Genomic DNA, 12,856 nt, shown 5'->3' with positions numbered 1-12,856 from the left:
CAGCTTAAAACCTAAAAAAAAAAAAAGGAAACTCAAGCATACTTAAAACTAAACTTTATTAGATGCATGGGTACATTTACCATCTATAAACTCAAGCTATGGTTTGGGATTTAATTTTTTTTTTACAAAACAGGCATGTCTTAGAAACTTTGCTCCGGACATTGGCAGTAAGGGGTGAGATACCACTGACATTGGTCTCATATCAGCTCTGCAGAGGTTGAACCATTTGACAATCTTAATACTGGCCATCAATCTGGGTCTGAATATTTGCATGCTAATAAATCTGTACCATGATTTAATTTATCAATATTCACTCAATGGTAATGACTTCATTACCATTATATATAATATTAATGAACAAAATAGGACTCACATTCCCTTCAAAGGAGCAATGTTTCAATGACAGACTAGCAGTTATTGAGCACCAACATCAGTTTCACATGTTTAAAGAACACAGTGCCTCAGAGAACTTGCAGGGATTATGCAGTTTGTTACCAGTTTTCACTTAGGAGTGCATTGTGTGGGTGGGAAAGTAAAGCACAGTGTTGAATAGTCACTTCAAATGGGTGACAGGACAATTGTGACAACGGTAGTTTATACAATTTGAGGTTCAAGTAAACTCATTTGAGAATCCCAGTTTCAGTAGAAACGTGTTTCCAGGTTCTGATGTTTCACTCATGTTGAGTGTGCACACCGGCATACAGATTAGTTTCAGTAGTTGGGAATGCCATGACTTCATCTGAGGTCCGCCACCTAGGTCACATTTAACATGAGAAAACAATGCATGGCCACACTGCCAAAACTATTGAACTGGGAAACAATTGATCCAGCACTTTGGCCAGACTGATCTACACAACCATGTGTAGAGTGATGGGGCAGTGGTCACTGCCCATAGCTTGGTTGCGGATCTTGCTATCACAAAGGCCTGGCAGTAGAGCAGAGGACAGCACAAAGTAGTCCAGACGCCAGCCTACGTTCTTAGAGCGAGAGTTCATCATGTAGGTCCAGAAGGTGTACGCGTTGGCCTGCTCGGGGTACAGCTCGCGGAAGCTGTCGGTGAAGCCTGCAGCCAGCAGCTGATTGAAGCCCTCACGCTCCTCTGCTGTGAAGCCTGCGTTTTTTTTATTGCCTTTGGAGTTCTTCAGGTCGATCTCCTCGTGGGCCACGTTCAGATCGCCACACAGCACCAGAGGCTTGCGCTTGTCCAGGTCGCTCAGGTAGGCCTTGAACTCCACGTCCCAGGTCTTGCGATAGTCCAGGCGCACCAGGCCTCGGCCAGAGTTGGGCACGTAGGCGGTGACCAGGAAGAAGGTGGGGAACTCAGCAGTGATAACACGGCCCTCCTTATCATGCTCCTCTTTACCTGCAGACAGATTGGGGATAGGCAGGTTAACTAGGACACCTGGAGAGAACAGTCAATGGGTAAAGATAAGACACTCACAGCCAACTAGAGTAACCAGGATCAGCCATTCACTCACCTATGCCATAGGTAACTTTGAGGGGCTCAGTCTTGCACAGCATAGCTACCCCGCTATAGCCCTCCTTCTCATCAGAGCCAGCCCAGTACTTGTGGGGGAACTCGGGCATGGAGGTGATTTCATCAGGAAGGGACTTCTCAGCGCACTTCGTCTCCTGCAGGCACAGCACATCTGGGGCCTCGTCACGCACCCACTGGGCAAGAGGGGGAAAATAACCAGTCAGCTCCTTCACATTGCACTGCCATTTATCAGTGTTTAAAATGGTGCAGCCACTGTGCAGATTAATGAACCAGACAATAGTATTTAACAGAAGTTCATACGCACTCAATGTTTAAATCTCATGCATTGCATAACTAGTGTGTGGACTTATTTCACGTGTAGTTAACAATTCTATGCACTATAGCTCAACTAACCGGTGCCTCTGCACATTGACTCTGTACCAGTACCCCTGTATATAGTCTCACTATTGTTGTTTACTGCTGCTCTTTAACTACTTATTTTTATTTATTAACCCTAACCCTTATACTTTTAAAACTGCATTGTTGGTAAGGGGCTTGTTTTATAGCTCAATGCCAAGTCGTATTGCAGCTTTGGACTCTGTGGTTCCCAAACTCACATCAAGGCCCTTCTTCTTAACCCAGGCTCTGAGCCCATCCACATTCCAGGAGGTGATCTTCATGTTAGCAGCACGACCATCTTTGCTGTTCATCTTATCAGGAGGGTCACTGTACAGAATGGGGGCCTCTGGTTCCTTGACCTTCTTTCCTTTCTTGGCAGCGGGAGCTGTAAGGTGACAGAGAAAACAGGAGGGGTAAATGAGACTGGTGTAACAGTATTTTTTTGTATTATGTTCTGCTTCAGACATAATGTAAGTGTAAGATACATATCGCAAAAAACAGGACACATCAATTGTCTCACCTGTGCCGTTGTCATGGTCACCATCTCCAGCTTCCTGCTCATTTTTCTTCGCTCTTTTCGACATACTTTCACTCGTTCTTATCCCACACACGCCCCGAATACACACAACACGCACACACGAGTACACACGCGTCGCCGCTGGGAAAAGAAAAGCAGATGATCTAGTCATTAGCTTAATTTATAGCAGCCACTTTAGCAAATACAATAGCGACACTTAGCTCATCAGCTACTACCACAATAGCTACTATATGTGATAAAGATGTTTACATTACAGTATCACATATCCATTTATCAATTCTGTAACTACTGCAAAAACAGGCGAATCTTTGATAATAAGCTAGTTAGCTAGGACATATACATAACTTTATGTGCGGCCTATGGCTCGAACGAGTCTGAATAAATGGGCAAAATGTGCACAAGAAATCTGGCAGAAAATGAATGCAACTAATGCTGCTACTACTACTTCTTTGCAAATTAAGAATTGAACTAGAGAGAACCCAAACTATTCTTACTTTGCGTTTTCACAACAAAGGATTCAACCGTGTCACAGTCGCACAGTCACTCCTCCAAAACAAAGCAGTGGGGTTTGAGGAACATGGTCACACACACGCATGTGGTGTAGGCTGCCCTATATTATGCCTGATGGGATTTTACCCTGAATCCGTGAACGCCCCAGGTATCAGCTTTTTATGAATGTTATGTATTTGTTTACGTCAAACATGAAATGTCTACAATTAGCTTCCAATTGTTTTGGTTAATACAATACAGTGAAAGATACAATTCTGTAAGGAAATCATCAAACGACCTCTTGTTATGGGTCCTCACAGCCTAGAGTACTGTCTGAAACCCGAAATACTCAGCAACTGGAAGGTTCGTATTCAACTTTTTGCTTTCTCATCTGAAATGATAATGTTTTTCATTTAAAACACGTGAAATTGGCTCTTAATGTGCCTTCCTTTTTGGCATTTGAACTGAATAATTGATTGTAGATCTAGATCGCCACCTGGTGTGCAACCCGAGTGTTAGCTAACTAATCATGCTTCTAATAGTTTTAACCAAACATGACAGTGTTTTTGGTATCTATATTCTAGTGCTTATGTTCTACTTTTCGTATTGCTTTTGAAGAATAAATAAAAGAACACTTGTACTTTTTAGTCGTTGAAATTGCACTGTTTATTATTGTATGAACTGATGTATGCAACTGTTTCTGGTATTTGTAGCAATGTCATCGCACTCTGAACATATTTTTTTCAGATGCACACAAGACCAATAGCTATGACATTCTTTCAATGTGCTCAAGTTTTTATTTTATTCAACAAACAAAAAAATGCATTATAATTCTCCATCTCCATCAAACTCTCTAGCTGACATGACTGTAGTGATTGGATTTGAGGGTAGTGCCAACAAGATTGGTGTGGGCATTGTGAGGGATGGGGAAGTACTCTCAAACCCCAGACGCACCTACATTACACCCCCTGGTCAAGGCAAGTTGGTTGAATTCAAAGTAGACTCAAATGAAAACTGAAGGCTTGCGTTTGTCCTAATGCTCATGTGTGTAGTTGCAGTAACAGACTAACTCTCCATCCCAGGGTTCCTGCCTAGTGAGACAGCCAGACATCACCGCAGTGTCATCCTAACAGTTCTGAAGGAGGCGCTGGAGGAGGCAGGGCTGAAGCCTGCTGACGTTGATTGCGTGGCATACACAAAGGGTCAGGAACTCCTATGTCACTGATTCCTATAAAGCTGAAGTGGCCTTTCCTGACCTGTAGTACCATTCAGTTTTCACCAACATGATATTATTTACCCCAGGACCAGGGATGGGTGCCCCTTTGGTGACAGTGGCTCTGGTGGCGCGCACAGTGGCCCAGCTGTGGGGGAAGCCTCTCCTGGGTGTTAACCACTGTATTGGCCACATTGAGATGGGCCGCCTCATCACTCAAGCCAATAACCCCACTGTGCTCTATGTCAGTGGAGGTAACACACAGGTCAGTCCCCCATACATATATACTAAGACAGACTTGGGATGTCCCGCACAACTTGAGAGTTCTTAGGGTTTTCCCTTAGTTAGCACTCATACCTGTCTCAACTGAGGTTTCTGGGTTTAGTTGTGCTCTAATGCAATGTTTTCTCATGAAGGTGATTGCATACTCTGAGCGGCGCTACAGGATATTTGGTGAGACCATCGACATTGCAGTGGGCAACTGCCTGGACAGGTTTGCCAGGGTGATAAAGGTGAGTTCTGCATGGCTCTTCAGGGGACTAAACTGAAACAAACCTGATTAAGTAATGCTCCTATAAAGGCTACATGCTGAAACATGTAGTCCACTTCCATCGCACTTCCATCATCTTACAAGAGTTGCTGAATATCATTTTCAATTTGCTCCTCTTTTCATGCATCTTGTTTTTAAAGCGAGATAGCAACATCCTTTTTTCTCCTCTTTAAGATTTATTGTGGACTCGGACTATACCTTGTATAAATTGTTTTACCATTCTCATTAATAAAAATGGTTTGTACTCAGATTTCCAATGATCCCAGCCCTGGGTACAACATTGAGCAGATGGCCAAGAAGTGAGTACATGTGTTTTCTTTGGAATTGCAGTCGGCCAGTAGATGTTTTCATAAGTATATATTTACACCATTGATTTCCTGTTTGTTTTGTCAGAGGTACACAGTATGTGGAGCTTCCATACACGGTGAAGGGGATGGACGTGTCATTCTCTGGGATTCTATCCTATATCGAGGTAAGATGCAGAGCCTTTAAGTGGGAATTAAGTTCTGCATTGAGTTGCATTGCATTTGGTTGCATAGCATTGTCGGGGAGAGACAGGGTTTTTGGGATAGTTAGATGGACTGTGGTTATAATAAGGGGGGCATGTTTGATGTGTTCATATTTGTCCCTTTTCTTTCAGGAAGCAGCTGGGAAGATGTTGAAATGTAATCAGTGTACAGCAGAAGACCTGTGCTTCTCCCTACAGGTCAGAACAAAAGCAATAAACTGCCCCAGTGCATTGTTGTTAGCCTGTTTCCTGCATAGGCACGGCAACACCCTTCCCTTTCAGAATGATGGCAGCTACATGGTGGCATCACTTACAGTCTGAGAGGTGTCAGAGCACACCACTGTGTAATGATCCTTCACTATTTGTGTGTCCTGTAGGAGACCCTGTTTTCCATGCTGGTGGAGATCACAGAGAGGGCCATGGCTCACTGCAGCTCCCAGGAAGTGCTCATCGTTGGAGGCGTTGGCTGTAAGTCAATTGTACTTCATTGTGGGGGTTGTGGGCTCTCCAATGTAATTCATTAAAACACATAAGATGTAATATCATGTAAATCTGTCTGATCTCATTATGGACAGGCACAACTCAAACACAACCCTTCAGGAATGCTGATGACGGTTTTGCTCTGTAGGTAATCTGCGTCTGCAGGAGATGATGGGAGTCATGTGCAAGGAGAGGGGTGCAAAGCTCTTTGCTACAGATGAGAGGTAAGGTTCTACATACTACGTTTTCAATACAAGGGATCTGACAAGTGTATCTAAGACATTCAATGCTTACCTTTATTATTTATGAACTAATACAAGTAAAATGGCTTATGTTGATGCTAATTTCACAATGTACTTTAACTTTGTACATCCTGTTATTAAAATGTGATATTCTGTTTCGTTGTGTCACAGCTTTTGTATCGATAATGGAGCAATGATTGCACAGGCTGGCTGGGAGATGTTCCGATCCGGTCAGACAACTGAGCTGTCAGACTCATGGATCACTCAAAGGTAATTCCACTATACCTGCAACTCAAATGATTCCCTTTCATTATATTCTATTGTACAGTACAGTGATTCCCTTTGATCATATTCTATTATACAGTACACTGACTTATCATATTTATATTGTACCGTACAATGATTCCCTTTCATTCTATTGTACAGTGATTACTTTTACATAAAATTTTTAGCTAAAATGTTACAGGAAGTTCTTGTCTATTTTACGAAAGTGTATTGAGATGTTAACTGGATATTTTTTGACAACAGGTCTACCATATTGTGCTGTCATCCAGTGACAAGAGAAACATTGTTGTTGGCAGGTACAGAACAGATGAAGTGGAGGTGACCTGGAGAGATTGACAGCTCACTACCCAACAGGCTGCAACTTGCATCCACCTTCCCTTTACCTGGATTGTATGCTGTGTTGTGTCATGATTGAGGGAAAGAATGTAGAAATATTCTATGCCTCACTTCTATTATTCTGAACTCAACACAACAGTTTTTAGCCACACTCATTATTTTAGGCCTAGATTAAATCCGGACTGCAGAAAATCTGCGCTATAGTGTGATTGAAATGTAAAGGCAATGTTCCCGCATTTGGAGAAAACACCTTTATCTTTTGATCTTTTTTGGCTTTCTCTAGCGCTGGATTCAATCTGTATCGCAGAAGATCCGCATTAAATAAGTCATTTCTGATTGAGCCAACATATGCAGAGTTTACCGTAAATGAAGTCTCCGCGAATGCGGGGAACTATGCCTTTAAATGTCAATATAATGCAGATATTCCGCGATACGGATTTAATCCAGCCCCTAGTCCACAATATAGCCACGTTTATACCTGGTGTTGACGTGTCCTGATCTTGTCAACATTCTGATTGTGCAAATATATATTTTTTAAGTGTATACGATTAAAAGAAGTACCTCCGGAGATAGTCAGTGATGCGTTGTAATGTAGCTAGATTTCTTACAACTGTAAACAGATCTGGATTATCAAACCATTTAAATCATTCCTTCTAAAATCATTGACAGGTGGCAATATTGGCTTAACATTAAATAAAAATTTGCTTTGCACTGAAAGCTGAAATGTACCTTTTTCGAGGATGGGGATCAGCAAGATTAGAACCTGTGATCTTATGGTCCCTAGCCCAGTGCATTGCACCAGCAGAGGTGAGGGCACTATGCCTTTTCCCCACATATTTAAAGCTGTTCAGGCAGAAAGGTAGGTACATTTGGAACTCAAGACCCAACAGATTTCCCCTCCCCCTCATGTAACTCCACATTTATCCAATCAAGTCGTCCAAGGATCAATCAATTATTTTTGGGCTTTATTCAGTCCGTATTGCAGTAGTTCAGCACCATAGAAATTGAAAGGCAATGTTCTTACGTTAGCAGCACTGCATTCACGGTAAACACTGCATGTCGGCTACATTGGAAATTAACTTTACATTTCAATCGTGCTGAACTTCAGCGACAAGGATAGTCAAGCCCTCAGTTTACATTAAAAAAAGGTAAATACATTTTAAACTTGTCCGTATTAACAAAGCAAATAATAATGTGGGTTTTATGTATCATATGTAAAAATGATAAAACAATGAAGTATGAGCATTACCAGTAAGACCATGGGGCATGTCAAGTTCATTCAATTTCATTATGCAATACTGTTCACTTATCCTCCAGTGTATTTTTTATATATTTCAAATCATAAAACTGAGCTAGTGTGATCATGAGTAATCATATGGATTCATGAGTAACATTCACCCAATCAGGGTACAAAATAAAACAGCATTAGGATCAGACAGGGGAAGGGTGCCTTCTTATTGTGCTGTCTGCACCCCTGTAAACTGGAGACATGATTACACATCTGTCCCGTGTAAAATACGGTCAAATGAAGCAGGTATAACACATTTTCAAATTTGTGAAAAAAATAAACACCTGGTAGGGTAGGCGTACCAAGGATTGGTCACAACAGATTAGAAAGTGCTTGACGGATCCCTTACAACAGAGGACAAAACAGAAAATGTCTGATAAAACTGCAGTTCCTCACAATAAAATGACAGCTCTTAAGATTGTTAAAAAAAGACCAGCTCAACACGACATTAAAACGAATCATTTTGAGCCGATAGGAACTCCAGGTCCAATTCATTAAGGCAGGCCTTTGAAGGCGTTAGAAAAGTCCCTAGTTGTGGATCTCATCAAGGAGTTAGTCCAAAGTGTCTCAGTGTGGCTTTGTGTAAAGACATCGACCTGAGTGCGTGTGGGTGTGTGTGTGGGGGTGTGTGTTGTGGCAGACAGGTCCATGCGTCACTAGGCTGGCTGGTCCAGGGAGTTCTTATACCAAACTACCTTATTGGGATCTGAAACAGAAAATAAGACAGCCTTTAGTGACAGGCAGCATTGTCAAACCTCTCATACAATCTAGCCCTTGGGGGCTGCAGCAAGGACTTCTGAAAAGGGAAACCCACTAGATTTAAAAAAAACATCTCAAGTTGTATCCTTCTTTAGAACCATTAGGGTGCATGATGCAAATGTTTTTGCAGACAAGATACAGCAAGTTTAAATGATGTCACTAGTAGGATCTCCCCTAGATCCAATACAATTTGCCTACTGGTCATGCTGAATAACCACAAACAATTTTCACTAGACTAGTGAAAATTGTGTTCAGTAGTGCTTTCAACACGATCTACTTATTGAGAAGCTGGTAAACTGTAGTCCGGTGAGATTTAACCCTGCCATCTCTTCATCTAGAAAGGTTAACAAGGGAGCCCTGTAAGGTTGCGTACAACTGCCAAGCCTCTGGCCCAGCCCATGGATTCTTTAAATATGCAGACGACACTCCGCTGGTGGGATTCCTTAAAATCATATCAAGCCTCACCTGAAGGTCTTGACAGAGAAACATCCAAATTCATCCAGTTATGCCAAGACAACTTCCTTAAAAAATAAACATTAAGAAAATGGAGGTGGCAATTGATTTAAAAAATATGACCCCCCCCCCCCCCGAAGAGCAACGGGGAATCAGTTGATAATGATAACATAAGTAGCTTGGAATTGAGAGACAATGTGAAATTCAATGACTGTGCCCTCACAAAGAGATTGTTCTTCAATGCACTTATTCTTCTACACGTTTAAACCAAAGATTTTTTATAACTAAACCAAGAGACCACACACAGCCTGTTGTTTCAAATTGGAACAATGGGTCAATAGTCCAAGTGGATCCTTCATATTTATATATCAGTCTCATCGTTCCATCTGTATTTAAACCGTCTTGTATTATTGGGTGTTTTTACATATTATGGTGAGATAAAATATAACAACGTTTAACAAATCGAACCAATAAAGAGACCATTTAATTTAAGTAACGTTTGTTCGTTTTTTCCCCAACCTCGAAAGTAATGTCAAGATGAAACCATGTCCCACGACAGTGGTTGTGTGTATCTAGCTATACACCACAACTCCAAATGAATGGAAAAGATGAGCACCGTTTCATTTCCTGGTTTTATTGGGTGACCGTATTTTCTATTAATTTGGGGTGGAGGCATATAGCTAAACTGAATTTACACCACTGTTGTTGTGGGATGTGATTTTCTCTTGACATTAGACTACTTTAGAGGTCTGAAAACATCTTAAAATCCTTTACAATTATGAGCCCTGCTTCAGAGATTCTAATGCCCAGCGTGGAGAATGGAGAATCCGGTCCAAATTCTAATAATGGACCTTCCTGATGAACATCTCACCTTCTTTCTGTTTGTTGCAGGTGACATTCCATTCTAAAAATGAACAAGGTATAGTTAGGATTCATAATATGATGCATACAACTTTATGACAGATGCCACAGAAAAATAACATTTATAATACATTAATGTATAATTGAGGTCTCAACCACGTCAGCCCTTACCTATTGTGTGATAGTGCAGAGCCTCCTTTAGATGGTGACAGGTGAGAAGCAGCTTCCCATTGATCTTTGCTTCCTCTTCTCTGTACTGGTCAATGGAGATTGAGGTAGTGACAGGAACTGGGATTTCACCACTGGCCTGGACTATGTGATGCCTCTCTTGTGTTGGGTTGGCGGTTTCACCTCCAAATGTGAGCTGAGGTGCTGCTATGGGGGCAGGAGAGGGAACTGAACCCTCTGTGGCTTGGAGGACCTCACTGATGAAACTAAGTCCCCACTGGTTCTGCAGCAGGACACCGATGGCTGGGCGGCCCTCCTCCTCCAGCACTCCACCCACCGCCCCTGACTTCACTTTTGAGGCATAGCTGATGGTTGGCTGCAGCTTGGCAGGGCTGTCCTGCACTGGAAAAGCAGGTGGGTGCTTGAGTAGAGACAGGCTGTCCTCCACCCACCTCTCCTTCTGGCTCTGCTTCGGGGGCCTATCTGCTACACGCCCTGCCCCCCTGGGCCCCTCTCTGCGAGGGCCACGGCCTTTGTGCTGGCCTCTACGATCTCTGTCTCTACGGTAAGTGAAGGCATGTACATGGGCGGGTCCGTTCAGGTTGCCTTCGAGGGTCTGGGGTGAAGCTTGGCAGGGCTGCTGGTCAACCCCAGTTGGGCAGCCTCCACCTCCTCCACCACAGTTGCCAGACCCAGGTGATAGGCGGCGGTTGCCAATATGAGCCTCTGGGTTGGTGGAGGACACAAGGCCAGCAGGATCACACAGGGTGTCAGACTCGCACACTGTGTTGGCCTCCCATGTACCTAAAGTTAGATATAAGGCAAAGATCGATCGTTAGAATCCCCTAATAATTTAATATAAAAAAATTAAACAGTTTAAACTACACATTTATGTTATGGTTTATTGGTGAAATTATTAACTAGCTAACTATCAAAGTACCCATCTTAACTTGTTAGGTTTTGTTGGGGCTTTAGGTTAACTGGCTAGCTAACGTTAGCTAGCCACATAGCTACGCAGCGCTAGAATGCACGCCACGTCTGGCCTAGCTAGCTACCGATTAAGCTGAATTCAGAAGAAAAAAATCCAGTGGCAAATTGTATAATGACACTTAAATTACTTTACAACCATGTTATGCAAGTTGTATGTCATATAAGCAAAAAGCTATGTAACTAACGTTATAACCTTATCCAACTGCCTTGCCAACCAACCACATGCTAACTAGCTAGCTAGTCTGCTAAGAAACAGAAAAGCAACGTGTATGTAACGTTAACAGTAGCCAACGTCAGCTAACCTGAAACGTAATTTATTTAAAATCGTAACTTATAACTAAGCAGGAGATACTATAATACGGCCATACCGTTAGTCTTCAAGTATGCATTGGAACAATAAACAATTTCCTGGCTAGCTAGCTAACATTACGTTAGATAAGTTTCATAACACCCCGGCTCCAACACACCGTACCGGGAGTGTTCATTTCAGAACGTTTTACTAACGTTGGCAAAGTAGAAAGTCACAAAGTAATGTGCTAATAGCTACCGGTACCCAAAACTCACCTGTTTTGATATGCATATCTTTTTGTTTAAATGTATTTCTTCTGGAATTAAACCGTTACTGAAAGTTTGTTTACAGCGGTTGTCTTGATTGAGCCCACACGGAAACTGTCGGAGGTGGAAATGACCGTGACGGTTCAACCTTGCCGGATATTGAAGCGCGAATGGAGGGATATTAATCAAATAGTTTTCCCGCCCACAAACCCTTTGCAGAAAGGGAAAAATAACATACTTTGTCTTAGTGATGAATAATATTAATAGATTCCATTTTGTCTGAATCATGTGCCTGGATTTACCAATAACTTCTATAATCCAATTTCTGATATCTGAAATAATATTTATTTAACACACATCAATGTATTTCTTTCCTTGAGCTCTTTTCCCTCTTCAGAGGCCTCTCACCTCTCTGCCTATCCATCCAATTTCTGATATCTGAAATAATATTTATTTAACACACATCAATGTATTTCTTTCCTTTAGCTCTTTTCCCTCTTCAGAGGCCTCTCACCTCTCTGCCTATCCATCCTACTCTCAACATGTTTCTCCCTGCTCCTCCAGTCACAGCTGCTCTCTGATGGATGAGAGTCATTCCAGTTGCTGTGCTTTTGCCTAGAAAAAAGCAGCAACTGGTTTCCTCTCTGTCTAGCTCTTCTACTCCTACCAACTCCACCCCTCTCTGTCTCTCCATTCCATTGCTCCCTGCCATTTCCCCCCTGGTCTCGCCATGTCTGGCCCACTCTGTCCTTCTCCTCTCTGTCTTTCTCCTTGTGGACTCTTTTCTCCTTTCTCCAGAAGCCTGCAACATCACCCAACACACCCGGACTTCTGTGTTTCTGTGCCTGACACCCAGGGAAGTTGACTTGTCTTCCACCCTCAAGCATTTCACCCTTTGAATTGATCTCCTCTTGAAGTCCTTCCGTTCTCTTGTATGGAAGGCTATGTTGTTGCTTTCCTTTGCCCTTCAATGGAGTCTGGGAGTCTGTCATAGGCCTAGCATTGCCTTGGTTCTCCAGAACCATGATGGGCATTTCATCACAGGAGGTACAGATTTTTGTAACCTCTACCTCCACTTCCTTTCTTTTACCAATCTCTCTCATTTTCACATATCCATCACTGTTTCGTATCTCCTCACTGTCTCTGGCCTTCTGATGCTCTAACTTTCTTCCTGTAGGACCTTCCTCTCTATCTATGACCTCTGAAAGTATAACAAAAAAAATCAGTTCACTCATAATTCACAAACAGGACAAACATTTATATCA

At 42.4% G+C, this 12,856-nt stretch overlaps 3 protein-coding genes across 4 annotated transcripts; 1 reads left to right on the top strand and 2 right to left on the bottom strand.

Annotated features, from left to right (window-relative positions):
* Positions 1-37: 37 nt before the first annotated feature.
* Positions 38-3,029, bottom strand: apex1 (APEX nuclease (multifunctional DNA repair enzyme) 1). The gene is made up of 5 exons (XM_031815450.1): positions 2,909-3,029; positions 2,397-2,534; positions 2,095-2,261; positions 1,479-1,671; positions 38-1,363 (listed from the first exon to the last, which is right to left on the bottom strand). Exons 2-5 carry the CDS (start codon positions 2,458-2,460, stop codon positions 849-851), a joined length of 939 nt encoding a protein of 312 aa, XP_031671310.1. The 5' UTR covers positions 2,461-2,534; positions 2,909-3,029; the 3' UTR covers positions 38-848.
* On the top strand, positions 2,983-8,626 carry osgep (O-sialoglycoprotein endopeptidase). 2 transcript variants are annotated; one of them, XM_031815448.1, is made up of 13 exons: positions 2,983-3,072; positions 3,224-3,266; positions 3,761-3,880; positions 3,986-4,105; positions 4,206-4,381; positions 4,533-4,628; positions 4,916-4,965; positions 5,060-5,138; positions 5,307-5,372; positions 5,552-5,642; positions 5,803-5,878; positions 6,068-6,166; positions 6,425-7,241. In XM_031815448.1, the coding sequence occupies exons 3-13, from the start codon at positions 3,766-3,768 to the stop codon at positions 6,501-6,503; spliced, it is 1,047 nt and encodes a 348-aa protein (XP_031671308.1). In that variant the 5' UTR covers positions 2,983-3,072; positions 3,224-3,266; positions 3,761-3,765; the 3' UTR covers positions 6,504-7,241. The 2 variants fall into 2 exon arrangements, with proteins under 2 accessions (XP_031671308.1, XP_031671309.1); XM_031815449.1 differs by having other exon boundaries at positions 2,995-3,072; positions 6,478-8,626.
* Positions 7,466-11,763, bottom strand: LOC109876154 (uncharacterized). The gene is made up of 4 exons (XM_020468625.2): positions 11,601-11,763; positions 10,050-10,850; positions 9,889-9,921; positions 7,466-8,511 (listed from the first exon to the last, which is right to left on the bottom strand). The coding sequence occupies exons 1-4, from the start codon at positions 11,614-11,616 to the stop codon at positions 8,462-8,464; spliced, it is 900 nt and encodes a 299-aa protein (XP_020324214.1). The 5' UTR covers positions 11,617-11,763; the 3' UTR covers positions 7,466-8,461.
* Positions 11,764-12,856: the final 1,093 nt, after the last annotated feature.

The sequence above is a fragment of the Oncorhynchus kisutch genome, unplaced genomic scaffold, assembly GCF_002021735.2.
Source record: "Oncorhynchus kisutch isolate 150728-3 unplaced genomic scaffold, Okis_V2 Okis09a-Okis19a_hom, whole genome shotgun sequence".
Classification (NCBI taxonomy): Eukaryota; Metazoa; Chordata; class Actinopteri; order Salmoniformes; family Salmonidae; genus Oncorhynchus; species Oncorhynchus kisutch.
Note: the sequence above shows the minus strand (reverse complement) of the source record. Positions and strands in the feature narration are given on the sequence as shown.